Source organism: Falco punctatus, assembly GCF_963210335.1.
Source record: "Falco punctatus genome assembly, chromosome: 9".
NCBI classification, from domain to species: Eukaryota; Metazoa; Chordata; class Aves; order Falconiformes; family Falconidae; genus Falco; species Falco punctatus.
The window spans coordinates 46,008,082-46,027,034 of record NC_137589.1 but is presented as its reverse complement, the minus strand read 5'-3'; the positions used below and the strand labels follow the sequence as shown (position 1 = coordinate 46,027,034).

General features: G+C 43.7%; 1 protein-coding gene across 3 annotated transcripts in view; it reads left to right on the top strand.

The window, feature by feature from the left end:
- BRD3 (bromodomain containing 3) overlaps window positions 1–18,513 on the top strand; it is a 51,803-nt gene extending 33,290 nt beyond the window's left edge. For 2 of the 3 annotated variants that reach the window (XM_080400837.1, XM_080400838.1), the window contains 7 exons: window positions 985–1,356; window positions 7,611–7,739; window positions 8,151–8,342; window positions 9,175–9,410; window positions 9,948–10,240; window positions 12,125–12,253; window positions 13,073–18,513. In XM_080400837.1, coding sequence (XP_080256963.1) covers window positions 985–1,356; window positions 7,611–7,739; window positions 8,151–8,342; window positions 9,175–9,410; window positions 9,948–10,240; window positions 12,125–12,253; window positions 13,073–13,188 — 1,467 coding nt within the window. In that variant the 3' untranslated portion in view covers window positions 13,189–18,513. Of the gene's footprint in view, window positions 1–984; window positions 1,357–7,610; window positions 7,740–8,150; window positions 8,343–9,174; window positions 9,411–9,947; window positions 10,241–11,768; window positions 11,834–12,124; window positions 12,254–13,072 lie in introns of those variants that run through there. The other variant, XM_080400839.1, reaches the window with a different exon arrangement.
- Window positions 18,514–18,953: the final 440 nt, after the last annotated feature.

The following is an 18,953-nucleotide window of genomic DNA, read 5'->3' as shown; positions in this document are numbered from 1 at the left end:
CTGCAACAGTATCGATGTATTCTAATGTGAGGTTGCATGGACCAGCAAAGCCATAGGACTGTATTGCTTATTTAATCCTATAGTTTGAAAATTACTAGAAAAATTGTGAATTGGATCTTCTTGGAGCTAAGCTGTCCTCCTCATCCTCAGAAGCCTGTCTCTTACTTGAGTTTCTGTCCAAATAACTTGCTTCTGAGAATCAATTTAATTTTGAAACTCAAGGATGAACCCAGAAGTGAGTTTGCCAAATACACACTGCAAAATTAATTCTGCTTGGGATTTACTTAAGATTTCCCTTAGATTTCCCTAAGGAACTTTTTTCTCCCTTTCTATCTCTCTTTCTCCAGAGAAATAAATCCTTCATAGGAGCACAAGAGAGCTGACTGGACAGTCACAGCTTGAATTTATGAGAGAGGGGTTTTATTTGCTTAAGGCAAAATCATTAGATTCTTGCTCTTGTCCATAATAAGCAATCTACCTTAGCACACCCAATAAATACAAGGGAGTTGAGGGCTCATGGGTCTTTGGTGATTAATATGCTTTGGTTCAGAACTTATAGCCTGATCCTGCCACTGGGGACTCAGACATGTGGTTAAGTTACTGACACTTACTAAGTCACGATGCATCAGCTGAGCTGCAGTAATCGACTGGGCGCACTCCTTTCCCTTGGCAAACATGAGGTAAGAGTCCTTAGTTTAAATCTCAGTGAAATACATAGAGCTAACACATTTTGCATCGTGTTTGGGGTTGGGTTGGAGACGTGCAAATGGCTGGTTACTGTGGCTCAGATGACATGTAGTAAGTAATACGCTGTGTTGTAGTCACTGAATTGCGTGTTGAAGCCTCTAGTCACAATTCCCATTTATCCCAGTGAAGTAATTGTATTTTCTGTCAGAGGGCAGGCAGATCTCAAACATAAGGATGAACTGTGCTAGCATGAGAGCTGGGCACATACTCATGAAGTCTGTCCATCTGCTGTTTCAGAAAAAGGGAGTGAAGCGGAAAGCGGACACAACCACCCCCACCACCTCCGCGATCACTGCCAGCCGAAGCGAGTCGCCCACGCCCCTCTCGGACCCCAAGCAGGCCAAAATCATCGCTCGACGGGAGAGTGGTGGCCGGCCCATCAAACCACCAAAGAAAGACCTTGAAGATGGAGAGGTCCCCCAGCATGCAGGGAAGAAGGGCAAACTCTCTGAGCACCTCAAGTACTGTGACAGCATTCTCAAGGAGATGCTCTCAAAGAAGCATGCAGCCTATGCATGGCCCTTTTACAAGCCTGTTGATGCAGAGGCCTTGGAATTACATGACTATCATGATATTATCAAACACCCCATGGATCTCAGTACTGTTAAAGTACGTCCACATTTACCACCTCTTTTGCAGGGTGTCACAGCCCTCTGGCTGCAGAGGACTGGCTCCTTCTGGGGGAGGGGGAAGGGGCAAGGGTGGTAAACAGAACCTGTTTGGATATCATCTGGATATTTTTATATTTGTTGCCTTCCCCCTCTCCTTTTTTTCCCGTAACCTGGGGCATCCTTTTTTTCTGCCCTGCAAAGCAGACTGTATGATGGCATCCTCTCTTCTTTGTGGATAGTCCAGCTCTTTAAACTTGTGTCCTTGGGATTGTCTTGCACTCTGAGAAGAAGAGGTGCTGTGTTTCATAGGATTCAATTGATAGTATCCTGTTTCCAGAAGCTACTGCCTGTTTACTTGTTGGCATGGTGTGTGGTCCAGATAGGCTTACGCTGAGCAATTCTAACCAGAACATGATGATCGCCTGGTACTTGGGGAGGGGAAGAAATAATGTGATGCTTACGTGTGGTTCATGCTTGCCTTTTCAAGAGCTTAGCTTAGTATGGTGCAATACTCAAGGTTTTTCTCCCAGTAGACTGGGTTTTTTTCTGATTCTTTCCCTAAATACCCATGGCACAAATCCATGTTTTTCTAGTCTTCTGTTGGTGAGCCAGCCATGGGTATCAATGTTGGTGGAGGTGAGACTTTCTTCAATGTGCAGGAAGTTGAGGTATTTCTGCTGACTTTCACTAGCGTGCTAGAAGTGGTTTGCTGCCAGGTGAGCCAATGCCTGGAATTTTCTAAAAGTCCAGGTAGCAAAAGGGCAGCTGCATTCGTGATTCCTGTCGTGTTCTTTGGCAAATCCTACATAGTACCTGGAAGCAGCGTGGTATGTTCTGTTGTGCTATGCCATTCAGCCTTGATGCTGCAGGGGTTCTTACTTCAGCTGCAGTATTTTTACGAGCATTTTAGTTGCATTATTTAGTGGTGACAGAGTAGTTGTCATAGTCTGTGCATTGAGGATTAGACAAAGAGCTCCCAGTGTCTTGAGTTTTAATTGCTTTTCTAATGCTATGGTCCTGGGTGAGTTTCCCCACAGCTCTGTGCCATAGTTTTCCCAGTCATAGAATGGGTATAGTAATACCTAACCTACCTCACAGGGCTGTTGTGAGGACAGATATCTGGAAGGCACTGAGTACTAGTTCTTATTATGATTGGATTTTTACAGAAAAGACCCATCTCTGAGCTCACAAAAGCATTGTAAGCAAGCTCTGGTGGAGCTAGGCTTGGAGACCATTCATCTCCTGAGCTTGCAGTGCCCTTGATTTGTTTACAAAAGCCAGTGCAATGTGCAGTATTTTTGACTTTCAATTAAGTTGAGCTGTGTTAAAGGCCTTTAGCAATTTCCTGGCAGGAGAAGAGGGCAAGACAAAGCTGAGCTGCAGGCAAGAAGAGGGAGCCTGAAACACAGCAGTAAAAGCAGGGGAAGAGGCTAGGTTGACCATGGTAGTCTGTGAAGCTGGAGCACTGATACCTGGCTTTACTTTCTGCTGACAGAGGAAGGTCCCAGTGTTTTCTTGGGTAAGTTTCCATTTTCTCTTGCTCTTGAGCATGGATGGGGAAGGAAGAAGCTCCCTCAGTTGTGGTACTGCAGTGCATTCACCATCCTGCTGATATTTCTGCCCACTAGTAAAGGCCTACTTACTCCTTGTACACTGTGTTAGTTACAGGACTTGCTGTCAAGGCCTTCTCACTTCACTTTGCATTGGAGTTGCTCTTCCTCACTAGCTTAGAGCTCCGTCCATGTGGCTTGGATCATAGGCTAGTGGATAATTTAGGTTGGTCAGGAGTCCTGCCTCCTGCTTAAAGCAGGGTCACTTACTCTGATCTGCTGCCTTCCAGATGTCACCACCTTCTCAGCTGAGTGAGCCTGTCTTTGCTCTTCTGATGCCACTGAGTGGGTTGGGAGTAGGAACAGGTTGCAGATGGGGGTTTCAGTGTTCTTTCAGTCAAATCAGAGGTGCGGTACTTAGGTGGCATCAGAAACCTTCAAACATGATGTTCTGTGCATAGTTACATTTTGCCCATGCTTATCATAGGCTACATGTTGAAAATCTGTTCTAAGACTGTAATCTGGCCAGTAGTTTTAAGGAATTTCAAAGTATGTCTGGTTCACAGAAATGACTGAGATGGGAGGAAGCATCTCTTGCTCAGTGCAACTGTTCTTTTTGTTATCACATTAGAGTGATGAGGTGCTAGATAGCCTTTTTTTCTACTGGTCTTGTAAACACAACTTGTTAGATGAACACCTCCTAGATTGACTCATTCAGTTACTGTACTGACATTAGTGGGACTGCTGGTAAACCTAGTCCTTTTAGACCTATTCGCAGCTCAGTCACATTCCCTTGACTTCCTATGCAGTAAGGTTAGAGACACAGAGAGTAAAATCCTGACTCTCAATGCTAGTATTTCTGTGTGTGGTTAGGTCACTTATTGCAAGAGATTCTTTGTGTATTCTGCGAAATCAAGGTGCAAAGCTGCAATTTGTCGGATTGGTGACTTCTTCACACTTAAATCTCTTCATAGTCCTAACTTCATTATTTTAAGAAGTATACAGCTCTGCCCTTCTTCTGCAAGTGCAGGTGATACTTTTCTGTACTTTACTAGTGTAGGGCAGAAAACTGGAGACAAGTTATTGGCAGAACCAGTGGAGTCTTTTGTATGTAAAGACTCTGGATTTGTCCTTCCACATGGTAGTGTTTTTCTTAATAAACTTGTTTGAAGTGCTGTCTGGTATTGTTTTTTTATGGAGTGTTTTATTATCGTTGCTCTTGGCCTGTAGATCATAGTGTGACTTCTCTGAGATGCAGTCTATAATATGTTAACTGCATGGAACAGAAACCTGCTATTTGCAGGGAGTATAATTCTTCAGTGTCAGGGGCTTCTCTGTGGCTCTGAAAGGTTTTACATTTAATTCTGCACAAGTGGCAATGGTTGTGGTAAAGCAGCGCAACTAATGGCCTTCAAACTAATCTTGAAGGAATTATGTGAAAAGTAAAACATAAGTATTGCTGCAGCTATAATAGACTCTTGAATACCTGCTTGCTTGTCACTTTGGCTCTCTGGTTGTATGGGGTTTGACTTTCTTCAGAGAATGTTGTTCATGTCCAGGAGCATTTTCTTTTTTTCAGGCTCTGCACCCTGCAGAGGTATGCTTCAGAAGGACTGGAGATTGTTTTCTCTGTGTGCATGGTGGAGGAGGCAGGTGGGCTGTCATGACTGTGCCAGTGGCAGGTGAGAGGTGGAGGGGCCGTAGCTGAGCTTATTGCAGCCAGGAGCAGAGGGCTGTCTGGAGCTAGTACTGAGAGCGGGAAGAGCTGAAGGGATGGGATCAATGAGCTCATCTCCACCTCAGTTCTTTGATAGTCATCACAGAGCGGGAAAGAGCAGAACTGCTTGGAACAGAGAGAGGAAGGGATGAATGCATGAAGAGAGAGGGAGGCAGAGGCATGGGTTGCGCTTTAAAAACTTAAGAGGCAGTAGCCCTAATTCCTTGTAGTAGGTGAAACGCTTGCTACAAAGCTGTGGCAGCACTGTGCTTTTGCTGCCCTGTCCATGGGCAGGCAGGACCCGCTTCCAGCATGTTCATGTCCCCTCTCTGATGCTGGGGAGGCAGGATGCTGTGCCTGTGATGGAGCTGGGGGAACCTGGAGCACCGTTACTCTCACTCCATCCTCTAGCTGCCAAGTCACGGCAGCAGTGATGTGAATGCCCCTCTGCCTTTGGTTTACTCAGTGGTGGACAAGGAGCAGTCCTTGCTATGCAAGAGGATTTATACAAGCTGTTTACTTTTGGAATAAAGCACTACCTCCAGGGGTCTGACTGCTCACCAGTTAATTTTCTTGCAGTGAATTGCTATAGTTTCAGAGCAGCTGAGTTCAGGGTCTTGAATGTGAGGAGACATTATTTAGGGGAATCTTAGATTTCATTACTTGCACCTATTTTAGAGATCAAATGCAGTTTTGCAAGCCAGCTGTTCTTATTGAGGCAGTTTACATGAGGCAGTTGGGCCCCCAGAAATCAGCTGGGTCCTCATTAGCTTCTAGAGGTGGCATTTTCTCTGCTAAAATCACTGGAGTTGTGTGGCCCCATCCCTTGTGAGCCTGCCCTGATGCCATGTGCAAGACGTACTTTGAGGATGGCTTGATGTCCAGTTCTAGTTTTGGAGAAGAGACAGTGGAAAGGAGACATGTTAGATCTTCAAACATGATTGCTGCGAGAAGGGAGGGAACCAAGTTTTCTCTGCATCCTCTATGGGCAGGGCTTGCCATCGAGCAAGAAACACAGATATTAGGAAACAAATTCAGGAACATTAAAGAATATTAAACAATTGAATTGATTGCTGAGGGGAAAAAAGATTACTGTGGTAGATACTGCGTGGGGCAGAGAACGGGCTAGCTGGCCTCCTAGCACCTCTGCCAGTCCTGCTTGTCTGACTCCTGATTTACGATTGTAAATGTAGTAACTTTTTTAAAGCAGCTGGGTATCTCCAAATGAATTTGTAATGGAAGACATTCCAGCCCACCAATTTGAAGTTTCTTTTTTTTTAAAAAAGTTAATTATTCTTTACAAGGAAACAAAATAGAAATCCACAGATTAAAACTGTTGGGCTAGAAAGCTGTTGGGTTTGGATGAAAATGAAGCCTCAGACGCTGGAATGTGTTTCATAGGCAGAAATCAGTCATTGAGTGTGCCAAACTTATAAGGGCATCAAAAAGGCCTTTCATGCAGTAAGGTGTATTTTATAATAAATGGGCCCTTTTGTTTGAACATATGTTTTTCTTTGGAATTGGCCTGAGATGCTTTTCAAACAAGGCCAGCTCTCCTTCAGACAGGAGAAGCACAAACCTATTTCCCTTTCTGCCTGTGTGTTGTGGCCGAGAGAGGCTGTCTCCGAGCTTATTCACCAAGAGAATAACATCTCCTAACAAAAGTTTGACCGATGCCTGGTTGCAGCATGGCAGGGAGTAAGGCTGCAGGAATGTCACTGCCCTGCATGCAGCACCAAAGCTGCATCGCTGGAGGTGAAATTCTGCCCTATTCAGAATAAAAATGCTTTTAGGAGTCATTGCAGTTATTTTAAGATACTTACAAGGTCTGCCATGCAGCTGTGAAATACCTGTAGCTTCTATTGATCAAACGGGGAATTTTGCATGCTTTAAGGCCTCTAGTGTGGGTTGCAGACCCCAAGCAGCCCTGCTTTTTGCTCCCATGGACGTGTCTTCCCTGATGACATTTGCAGCCTGTCTGCCAGTCAGCCTCTTCCCTTGGCTGGGGGATACAGGTGCACAAGAAATACAAAAGGGAGGCCTGCAAGCGCTTGGCAAATAGAGAATTTCTTTAAACCCAGGTCTTTTAAATGCAAATGAAATGTCGTCTTGGCTTCTTTTTCCTTTTGGTAGGCGTAATTGGAGCTAAGGTTTTTACATTGTAGTAATATATGCATAAAATTAATTACGTCCTAGGAATGCTATAAACTGTTCTCTAAACCCAAGTAATTCAGTCCCAAACAGCAAAAGAAATTGGATAAAAGTGGGAGCTGAAAAATAAGAGAAAGGAACAAAATGCAAATATTTTGCTCCTGATACTTATCCTCTCTACACTAGAAAATAACATTATGAATAGGTTCATGAAGGGTGAATTCTGTATTTATCAGTTGGACTTTTAAGTCAAGAGTAGGTGTTGTAGTTTAAGAATCACCAAGCAAAATTCATCCTCTGACCCAAGTCAGAGTTAGATGGTCATGATCTTTTCTGCCCTTCAGATGTACAGGGCAAATACACCCAAGCAGCACACAGAAATACATGCTTAAGGTACTCCTGTAGTTGTAACTTGGTTGTCTGTTGACTCTTGCCCTTCCTGTCCATGATCCTTGTTTACATTAGTTTCTGATCCAGCAAAACGTTTTTGTAAGTGACTACTTTTGAATAGAATGAGGACCCTGACAGATTTATCTAGTACTACTTAGAAAGAAAACAACCCACATTAGGAATCTTAACAGTTTAAGCACTTCATGGCGCAATATCAGCTTCTTTGGTTGTCTGGTGTGTGTTTTCTTGCTTGTTTTAAAAGCAGAAACTCTGAATATTACTTAGGAACAAGTAAGCCAGGTCAAACTAGGTTCTCAGACGAATGTGATTGTGAGGCTGTTCTGAGCTGCCTCCAAGATGCATGTGTCCTCCATGCAGCTGTTACAAATGCCTTTTGCTTATGGTTTTTTTCCCCCCCTTTCCCTTTGGCTTGTTTGTTTGCAGAAAAAAATGGACAGTCGGGAATACCAAGATGCACAAGGCTTTGCAGCAGATATTCGGTTAATGTTCTCTAATTGTTACAAGTACAATCCTCCAGACCATGAAGTGGTAGCGATGGCCAGGAAGCTCCAGGTAAAGGTGTTGGCAAATGTGTCTTCCAGAGTTTGTTTAGTTCAGCTACAAGGTGTCAATTCAGAGATCCAAGCATGGATCTGCTCTTGGCAGCAACAAGGGAGAGTCAGTGATTCTTCCAGCACTTGGAACGAGCCATGTTCTCTGGTGCAGGACTGTGGTGCTTTTCACATGGCATAGCCCAATGCCACATTCTGCTCCTAAAACAGTTGCTTCATAAAGTAGTGTGAGAATTTTCTTGGGCTTACAGAATATGGATGCCCATCCGTACATTATTATATGCTGTACAGTACCTGGTATAGTGCAATAAGACCCTGACCCATGGTGGGGTGTCTGGTGTGTTTAAAAGGCCAGAATGAGGTCTTTGTGGCTGAGGCTCCTTTTGTCACCAGTTTTTCTCCCTTTTTGTAGGATGTCTTTGAGATGAGGTTTGCAAAAATGCCCGATGAGCCTGCAGAGGCTCCACCTCCGCCTCCACCGACAGCACCAGTGGTGAGCAAAAGCACAGAGAGCAGTCACAGTAGTGAGGAGAGCTCGTCCGACTCGGACAGCTCAGACTCGGAAGAAGAGCGAGCGACTCGGCTGGCTGAGCTCCAGGAGCAGGTATTGCCATTGCCAGGCTGTGTGTCTGTGTTTGTGTGGTAGGAAGGGTTTAATTTTGTTCTTAAAAGTGCCCTCTAGGCTGGGGTGAGCAAAGCAATTGCCCCTTCTGCCAGCTAAAGGGGAAAAATGCTCAGCTGTGAAGTAAGTGCACGTTTGATGTAATGTTAATTTTCTTGGAGGTAGCCATTCTCGGTGCTGATGCTCTGTGTTTCTTTCTGGGATCCCAGGGTATGAATGAAGGTGCACACAATACTAGGGATCTGGGAGGAACAGAGAGGCCCATTTTGTATGAGAGCTCAGGCGTAACGAAATCTGTCACAAGCTTCCTGTGGGATATTGTCCTCTTGTACCCTGTCTGTAGAAGTGAGCTGGTTTGACTGTTGTGGTTGCAAACGCTTCAGCCATGGCCTTTCTTATTATGCAGATATACAATGCCAGATGCTACAGTGCTTACCATGTGCTACCGTAATACAACAAAGCATTAATAAAATAGCTTATCCGGTGTCTCAAAGCGAGCTAGTAGGAGAGCCAAGACATGAACCCAGGATTCCAGAGGCCAAGCTGTCAGCACTCTAGATGGAGCTGTTTAGCTTAATTTTTATTTGCCCCTATAAAACAAGAATGAGGTTTTCATTTGAGTCAGCTTCTGTGTACTTGCACTGCATTTTTTAATGGATTTCAAATTGAGCAAAGTCTCCTGAGTTCAATCACTAGACTGCTTGATCACTGACTGTGGGATATGCTTACACGTTGGGACATAGAGGAGGGGTATTTGTAGGCATCAATTACCTTACCTTGAAGTCTGATTAATTTTTTCACTGTTCTCCCTCAGCTAAAGGCCGTTCATGAGCAGCTAGCTGCATTGTCACAAGCACCGGTGAATAAACCAAAGAAAAAAAAAGAGAAGAAGGAGAAAGAGAAGAAAAAGAAAGATAAAGAGAAGGAAAAAGAAAAGCACAAAGTAAAAGCTGAGGAGGAGAAGAAACCCAAGGTGGCTCAACCACCAAAACAAACCCAACAGAAGAAAGCCCCAGCTAAAAAAGCAAACAGCACAACCACAGCTAACAGGTGAGAGCCTGCCTTCTGCAAGTTGTCTTAAGGGTAATGCTGAGGGCTTCTAGCCCAGTTTTTTCTGTCCCTCCCGTCCCCACTGAATTCCTGGTGAAGTGCAGTTGTCAAAGCAGTTAATTTCCTGTTGAATAGTGCCCCCCCGTTCCCAGACAACTCCAGGGAGTCTTTAAGTTAGAGCTGGCAGTGGAGCCATCATATTTCCACTGTCCAACTCTCTTAAAATCCCTGCCTGACTACTCTCAGATAAGGTTTTGCTTTTTGCCTTTTGTGCAGCCAGCAAGAACATGCCATTTCATTGCTGCCCCCCTGCTGCTACATGGGCCTGTTGTCATGCCTCACAGGGAGAAAATATAATGGGAGTAAAACAGCTGATCTCAGATTTCTGAACTTCAGAAGCTGTGGGGCTGTTCAAGCCATCTGGCTTAGAGGTTCAAAGCCAAGAACATTGGGGTGGTTGTTACAAAGGGGGTAGAAAAAAAAAGTTAATTGCTTCTCTATACCCATGAGTGTTTCCATGCTTGCCAACCCACCCAGGCAGCCCAAGAAGGGAGGCAAACAGGCATCTGCAACCTACGATTCAGACGAGGAGGAGGAAGGTCTGCCCATGACCTATGATGAGAAACGGCAGCTCAGCTTGGACATCAACCGCCTGCCTGGGGAGAAGCTGGGCAGGGTGGTGCACATCATCCAGTCACGGGAACCTTCCCTCAGAGACTCCAATCCTGATGAGATAGAAATAGATTTTGAAACATTGAAGCCCACAACTTTACGAGAACTGGAGAGATACGTGAAATCTTGTTTACAGAAAAAACAAAGGAAACCATTTTGTAAGTTACCTCCTGGGGACATGTTACCCCACCAGCTCTTGAGCTCAGCTTTGAAGTCAGGGCATGTGTGTTGGGATTCTTTTATCCAGCTGTTGGGTATGTGATGACAGGGATTTTTAGAGATCCTTTTCTCACAAGAAAATGTACAGAAGCTTTTGAATTATTTTTTTTTTCCTGCTCATTCTTCCCATGATACGCTGTGGAGACCTGGAGGACTATTGTTCCTCTACAGGATCTGTACGAGGCCTTTATTACTTACCTAGAAAGCACTGTAAAGGTTTCAGTCTCCATTGTGTTACGTGTTATGTGCTCACATCTGGAAGGATCGGTTTCTTAGCCTGGATAGTTTAGCATCTGATTAGGAAGGAAACAAAGCATGGTTGGGATCCAGAAGACCAAGGGAATAAATGACTTGAGTAAAGTTACCTGAGTAACCTGTGGATTCTGGGTGTGTCTGAGTTGTATATTCACCCCAAAACTGCTTTTCCTACACGGTCTGATCACCATATTACCCTCACTTTCTCCCAGATCAGAGGATTAATGTTAATGTGCTGCCAAGTGTGCGGTTCAGTATGGGACAGACTTTTCTCTGTGCCTCATCCACAGAGGGTGAATTGTTGCGGCCCCTTGAGATTTAGCTCCAGCTGAATAGCAGTAGGATCACTTACCTGAAGTGGTCCTGGCTCTGTCTGCCTGCTTGTCGGTTAAGAGGGAGTTGTCCTGTTAAGACTATAGCACAGTAGCTACTCACAACTCTTGCACAGCACCTCCATTTCTTCACCACAGGATTTTCAGGTAGGCCTAAGCAAAGCTCAGACTTTGACCCTTTTTGCTTTTTAATACCCCACTTTGATTAGGTGGTTTTTTTATTATTATTTCCCCCACATCCACCCTGAGTCCTTCACTGTTGGAATAGCTCAGGAAAAGATTTTTCCAGAGTGGTTAGGAACAAGAAGCATCCTTTGGTTTTGGAACCACAGCATGGAATAACGCAGATAATCTCAGATGTCTGTTCCTCTGAGACTGGTATGCCCTGGGCTGGCTGGCTGGCATACCTGACACCAGCCGGACTCTTGTGCTGTCTGCTCTCTCTTGCCATGCTTAGTGTTCAGGGGCACACCCTCTCAGGACTCTGCTTTCCAGCTTTCTTTTTTAAAAAATTACTGCTTTAAAACAGGGCACAGAAATGTAAGTATTTCCTTGCTGGATCAGGCAAAATATCTGGCCCCTGTCTTGTGCTTCTGATACTGGCCAACACCTGTGTTCAATTGCTCCTTTGGAGGAGTATTTCTTCTGCTCGAAAATATGAGTATTGCCGGTACTTCTCACCGTTTCCATCGAACCGATGCAGCTACATTCCTGTTGTCTGCCAGCCTTTGCCTCAGTTGGCTTTTAATTTGTCCTTTTTGTTTTGCTTTATATTTAAAGCAACATAAAACACAGTAGATTTTTTCGTGTGAGGTTATCTTAAGTGTTAGTGGCCGATGCTTACTTATGACAACCTTTAATGGGACACTTTATTTTACAGGGCAGAAAACCCATGTAACAATTCTGTAATTACAAATGTGTAACTATTGACCATATAACTGGCTGGTAAGTAACCTGTAACTACAAGGTTATTAAATGGATATTTCTTATCTTCTAAAATACTTTCCAGAGGATCTCTTGAAAAGTGCATGTTCCAGGATGATGGTGATTGGATGATCTAGCCAACTTCATATGTTGTCCTCTCTCTGGGATGTGTAGTTGCTGTGTGGCCACTTGATCTTAGCGGTGTCACTGCAGAGTGGTTGCAAAAATTTACATGCCCTGTAAAATAGTGATGTCCACTCTTTTTCGCCTGCAACCATGCAGTTTCAGAAATTGTGCGTTCCTCCTCCACAGCTGCAAGTGGAAAAAAGCAAGCAGCAAAGTCAAAAGAAGAATTAGCTCAGGAAAAGAAGAAAGAACTAGAAAAACGGTTACAGGACGTCAGTGGGCAGCTAAACAACAACAAGAAACCTGCAAAGAAAGGTAACGGCTTTGGTTTTAAGGTGCTGACAATGCCCCGAAAGTTGTGTATGTAGATAGATTTCCTCACTGAGGCAAATCTACTGCTGCTTTGTAGCCTTGGGTTTACCTCTGACAGCTAACCCTAGTTGGCCAGTAGTGCTGGGGCACAGCGAGTTACTGCTGGGCACTGAGCTGCTCTGTGCAGGCTGCTTTGGTCCCTGTCCAGGTGGAAGCTCTCCTGGATGGTAAACATGTGGTATCTTGGCAGCAATTCATCTTTTAGAGGGAGGAGGATCTTCTCTGTGTTAGCCTGTACGGGACTGTGCGTACAGGCCTGTACCACAGAGCATCTAACGGATGATTTTTCTCTATTGTGGGATTTAAACCCCGCCCCCCCCCCCCCCCCCCCCCCCCGTAGTGTAGTAGTGTGAAAGATGGTACAAAAGGTTCTTCCGGCACAAACTAAGCTGCTTCTGGCTTCGCACAAGTCAGGCGGGGTTTTCTTGTGTTTGGAGGTTGTGCTGAAGCACACGAGGCTGCGCACACAGCTCTCCAGGTGCTCCGTGCTGCCTGGCTGTGAGCAGCATAGGGCTGAAGGGGATACTGCCCTCCCGTAGGGCTCCTCTGCTGATCCGAGACTTCTGTGGTCATCTGCAGCCTGAGGAACCTTGCCATCCGCTGTCAGGATAGGCCTTGTTGCAGCAAGCGAAGAGGGTGGGTAAATAAGCTGCCCAGGAAAAATGAAGTTGTGAACGAAGCGGTGGAGGGTGAAGGCTGTGGGCGAAGCTTGTCGGATTCAGTTCCTTGCGAGTAACCACGTCGCTGCCTTCTTCCCTGCAGAGAAATCTGGCTCGGCTCCCCCCGGAGGCCCTTCCCGGCTCAGCAGCAGCAGCTCCTCTGAGTCTGGGAGCAGCAGCTCCAGTGGTTCCAGCTCAGACAGCAGCGATTCGGAATGAGTTACGGACACTTACACACAAAACACAAAACGGACATCACCCTCACTGATGCTCTGCAGTGTTCTTTTCTCTCCTTAATATACTGCTCTTGTTCCACAGTGGTCAGGTTTTTTTTCCCATCTCTCTTTCTCTGACTTTTTTTTTATTTTTTAATTCAGTGTTACAAAAGGTATCTTCCATTTTTTGGGGGGGCGCTCTTTTAATAGGTCAAAGATGTTTGTGTGTGTGTGTGACTAGACTTTATGACAAATAGTTCCCTTTGCATAAAGTCTCTAAAATACATTTTCACTGAAGAAGATTGGTTGAAAATGGAAGAACTTTGAACTCTTAGCAGGAGATAAATAGGAAGTTCTGCAAGGTTTGTAGTACATTTCCCTCCCACCCCTTCCCTCTCCCCAGAATGTTCTCTTTTAATAGGCCTGCCTGGCTCACACAGGATAAAAACCTCCCTTTTTTTAAAGAAATCTCTGTAAAATGGTACTGTATCTGAAAGATGTTAGCTTTTGAACTAGTTGGTGTATTTGTTATTAGCACTAGTATTCTTAATCTCGAAGTCTACAGTGTGATCGAAATGTCAGATGCTATCATCTTTTTACATAAAAACAAAACAAAAAAATTCTCCTGCACTGTGGATTGCTAACATGCTTTTTTTAAAATCTTGGTAGAGGCATAGGCACCTGTTCAGGAAGGTATTTAAGCATGAATTTAACTTTAAGCACATGAGCGTTATAAGTAGTTGCATTTCTTGTTTTTCCACTGAAAATTTTCATTTTCCTTGGGGATGCGTTGAGAAGAAGGGAGCAAGGGACACTCAAGTTTCTTGGGAATGTTATTTTTAACATGAAAAAGATGATTTCCAGGAAATGGACACTCTCTATGAAAGCGTTCATTTAATTGAAAACAGATTTTTTGGCTGAAAGGTCTCAGCTGGACCTCGGAGTGATCCCTGCAGAGTGACCAAGGCAAGTCATATGCTCATTATTAGACACATGCTTAAGTATTTTCTCCATGACAAACACCTCAGTCTGGGCTTAAAATAAAGGAGCACGTGAGCTCCAGCTGAGGCTGAGCTGGCAGGGGAATTGGAGAGGAGGGATGTTGTTGTGTATGGTTGGGGGTTCTTTGGGTTTTGGTGTTCTTTTTTTTTTTTCTTTTTTTCCTCATTGTTTCAGTAGCAAGCTCCTAGGAAGGGAATGCTACTTCTGTGTCATGCAGGGTGCAGGTTTCCAGGCACTGAAATGCTTACCTCAATAAAAAGAAAAAAGAGGGGAGGGAGGGGAAAAAAAAAAAAGAGACAATTTTTAAGGCTTGCGATTTTTTTCAGTCCAGCCTAATGTTTTGACCTGCACTGCTGCAATACACTCTGTTTTCACTGTCCCTAATTTCATGTATATACGTAAGTACTTTATTTATTAAACACCATTGGTCATTTAAAATGTAATAAAAAAACAAAAGCAAAGCTGCATTATGCAGACCAGCAGAAATGCAGATTTTTAATGTGGCTTGAACTAGATTGAAAAAACAAACAACAACAACAAAGCAAATAAACATCTGAGATTTTATTTAAATACATTGGACTTTATACCTACAGGTGCTACAGTCCAGTCTACTGTGTGTCTGGTGCTCTGTCATGTTTGGTGTGTTCATATTTTGATTTGTTTTCTCTCATCTTTCTCTTCTCATCCCAGCCCTCTTTTTTTTTTTTTTTTTTTTTTTTAAACTCCGGTTTTGTACAGATTTTGGAGACATAAAGGTAGATAACAATTTCTTGATGCAGCACGTTATTATTTTCTCTAATATTTCCAGAGGTCTTTTTCCTCCTCTTTTTTTTTTTTTTGTAGAACAGTGGGTTTTTCTCTTTTACTCTCATTTTAGGAAAACACCAGTTCTATAATTATATAAGATTTGTAATCTGAGGGGCAGAAATTTATTGTAAATTCTTAACGTTTTATTGTAAAGAAAAAAATATACAGAGTTCAACAGAAAGTTATGCCTTTCCTTCTCCCAGCACCAGCGCCTAAGGCTTGCCTCTCTGCTGTGGGGTAGCCCTAAAATTCACCCTGCTGTGGGCTCTATTAGTGGTTTGCCAGAGGCCCCATGGTGCAGACTGCACCAGCTGTTAGTTTTCACAGAGGTGAGTGGCCCTGGAGGACTTCTCAGCCCCAGCACACAATTTTCATTGTACACTCAGCCTTCGAGAGCTAGGAGTTGGCCTGCTGCGCGGTGTGGCATCTGGCTGATCTCCTTTTGCTGGAAAGCTGGGGAAGCACAGGGCCAGCCCGTTACTAGCACTGCATGGTTTGCACTTCTGGCTGCATCCACATCCCACTGCCAGTCACTGATTGCCCATCGACTGAGGTTTTATTAGCTGGACACTCACACAGCTGTCTTAAAAAAAAAGTAAAAAAAAAATATCTGTCTTTCAAAGATCAGCATTTCAAGCATTCAGATGTGTGTCTTGTACAGCTGATGTGCTTCTGTCCACGTTTATCTGTGTGGTGGCAGTAACACTCTCCACAGTTTGCTGTAGACAAGAATTCCCACTTTTTTTTGCAAAGGGCTGCGAGCGCAATGCTGTGGTGCCCTCCTGGAAGTTGCTGGGCATCTTTGGTTCAGTTGCAGTCACCAAGGTGCTCGGCCCGGTGGCAGGAGGCTCTCGAGTCTTTGCATCTAGTTTCCCACAGTATTTGAAAGTGGATGAACTAAAGCATTCTGATTCTTACTGACATTATTTTTTTTTTGTTTCTTTTAACAGTGGAGTTATTTTTAGTTCCTGTACTTTTTTTAATTCTACCCTTAAAAAAAATAAATCTTCCCCTAGACAGATCTTAGTAATATATTTTCAGAATTTACTATGAGGAAATGTAATATACACCTAATTAAGAGCTTAGGTTTTTTTAATGGGGTTGGGTTTCATCTGTGCTTTTCCTATTGTCTGAGACTTGCATTGTCAAAACCAACTAGTATTTTAATTAAAATAATTGCAACCCGTTCAATACCCTGACAACTCGTATAAACAAGCTCCCAGTTTTCCCTCCTTGAAACATTTTCCTGCGTGCATTAACCTGACCTGTGCCACCGATGTAACGTGGTGGTTGCTCCCGTGCGGAGAACAACCCACAGCTGGTGTCGGAGGCAATAGCAGCCGCTCTGGCCAGCATCGCCGCCGTGTAAAGCCTGGGGACCTGGCTCTGCAGCATGCTGCTGTCCCCCAATGTTGGGGACAACCCCGCTGAGCACAGCCAGGGTACAGACGTTCCTCTAGGACACATAGCTCGGTCGCACTGCAGTCAGTGGGAAGGTTAGAGGCAAAGGGTTGGGGACCAACTGTGAAGTGATGGAAGGGGGCCTGGCCTGAGACTGTTGGCAGCACTGGAGGAGGATCCCTATTTTAGTTGGCAAACCTGTCCTAGCTTGGGGATTTGCAAGGAAAACCAGCAACCAAAGCCACCAAGGAATGTGAAGAACCACCTGCATATCTTTGATATACCCAGCTGCGACTTGGGCTACCATTTAGTTGGGAAACTTTGTTTTCATGGAAAGGAAGGTGTTCCCTGTGGAATGGCAGTTCACAGGAGAAATCCATTTTGGCATGACCTTCATTTCAGGAAAGAAACTGGTGACTCTTCATTTGAAAATGTTGTTCTTACACTTTTTCATTTTCGTGTTGTTTGTAGTGCTCATTATCTCCCGACATGTCAGTAGTGGTGCCTCTTGTATCTCCAGATCAGAGTGTCTCCAGGAAAGAAGAGATGTTTTCAGTCCATAGTAAGTAGCAGCAGCCCTTAATGAGTTAGAAACGGAAACAACAGAGCATGTATTTAACTGAGTTTGTATTGCATGACATGCCAGTACAAATGTCATGAAATAACTTGACAGTGATCATACGTACAACATTTGAAATAACACTTTTTTTTAAAACTTAAGAATTAAAAAAAATTGAAATTTTTATGGTAGAATTTTTCTTGAACGAACAAAGTTTAACTTTGTTTTCCAGGAGAAATGTCACTGAAATCAGTATGATTTCATATGTATGCATACACACAAATAGTTTTATTGAAGCTGTTTTTTCTGACAAATTCCTGTTTTGACAAAACAATACCTGACCAGACCTATTATCAATCAACCAGCATTACTGCACCTTTAAAAACTTTGTTAAACTCTATCTGATTGTAAGGTCAGCCTGTTTGTTGGCGTACCATCAGATGTAGGCTCAGTGGGACCAGCGGGAAATCCACATCCCGTGGGCTCAGGCCCCGATCCACCTACTAAAGGAAGCTGTTGCCTACAACAGTTTCCTGCTAACCAAATGTTGTCTATACGAAATCATTTCAGTTTTGTATTGATGTGATTTTAAACTTTCCTACCGACAGGGTTTGTAACTGTAGAACTGATATTTCAGGACTATGTAACTGTTGTTCGTGTGTGTGTGTATAATAGGTGCACGCACCCCCACACACACATACACAAGCACGTGTGTGAGTGTCTTATCTACAAATTAGTTACCCAGTGAGGTCTCTTTCCATGTTCTCTATGTGGTAGAAGCAGACTGCAGTTACCTAATCTAGTTCTTTCTCTGTTTTGGGGACTCTTAGACCAGTTTTTTAATTTTTTCCTTGTTTTGAAAGGAATGATGTTTTTTAACGTTGGGGTTGGAGCTAGGGGGAAGGGATCGGGGCATGACAAAATAAAACCACAACCTTTTTAGTACTGGATTTTAAAAAGACGTATTCTTAAACGTGAGCAGTTACCACTAGGGCTAACTGTGGGCAGGCTCTGTATTGCTGAAGATAAATTTAGGGTGAGGATTCATTACACTAGCAACATTATCTTGCTTGTAAAACAATGAGATATGTTTTTTTAAAGAAATGGTATTTGCATATCTTTTTAAATGTCATTTTTAAAAATAAATAAACCACTGGCTAGGACTTGACATGGGCCACTTACAACTTACCCCCGTTACTGGCATAACCAATCCAGAAAGATTTGTTGTTGTATTTTTGTTTTGTTTTTTGGGTTTTTTTTTAATATTTAAAAAAATTGTTACTTTTCTGTATGATGTGCATGCAAATTTACCGTAACTCCTTTTCTTAAAACTTTTTAGTGCCATTTCTAGTATATTCCTGTAAATGTCAGTTACTGAAAAGAAATGAGTCAATGTAAGTAGTTTAGCTTGTTTATTGCAAATTGCTGGCCTCAAACACAACAGAATTTAAAAAAAAAAAATTAGAAAGTAATCTTTGATGTTACTGGTAATCACGGACCCTGGTCCTGGGGCATTTGTTTTGTTTTCATAATAAAAAGAAAAATTGTTTTGTGTGTGCAGTTTGATCCCATCTTTTCCCCTCACCTCTCCTTTTCTTTTTCCTCATCTCCTTTTTCAGGTGTTGCACTTGCTCCAGTTGAGAACCTGTAGGGCTTTGATCGAGCGGTCAGTTGAGTAGCATTGCTAAGGGAGAAACAGAAATAGATTTAGTCCTAGTGTCATGAGTCTGGAAAGAATTTGGAAGTAATTTTGCAACTCCAGCCACATGGGAGTGCCATGCTAACGGGGAAAGCTGCCTTCAGAGCAGGGGGCAAGTCCGGGGCACTGCCAGCTTGGCCGGGGGTCTCCCAGATCGCAGTTCAGCACCTGGTATAGAGGTGCTCTGGGTAGACCTTTCAGTTGGTGAGGGAAACACTTGGGCTGCTTTAATGTCCCAGGGCAGCCAAGGAAGGACCCTCACTCTTCCTAGGTGCCCACAGCCTGAAGGGCTCTCAGCTGA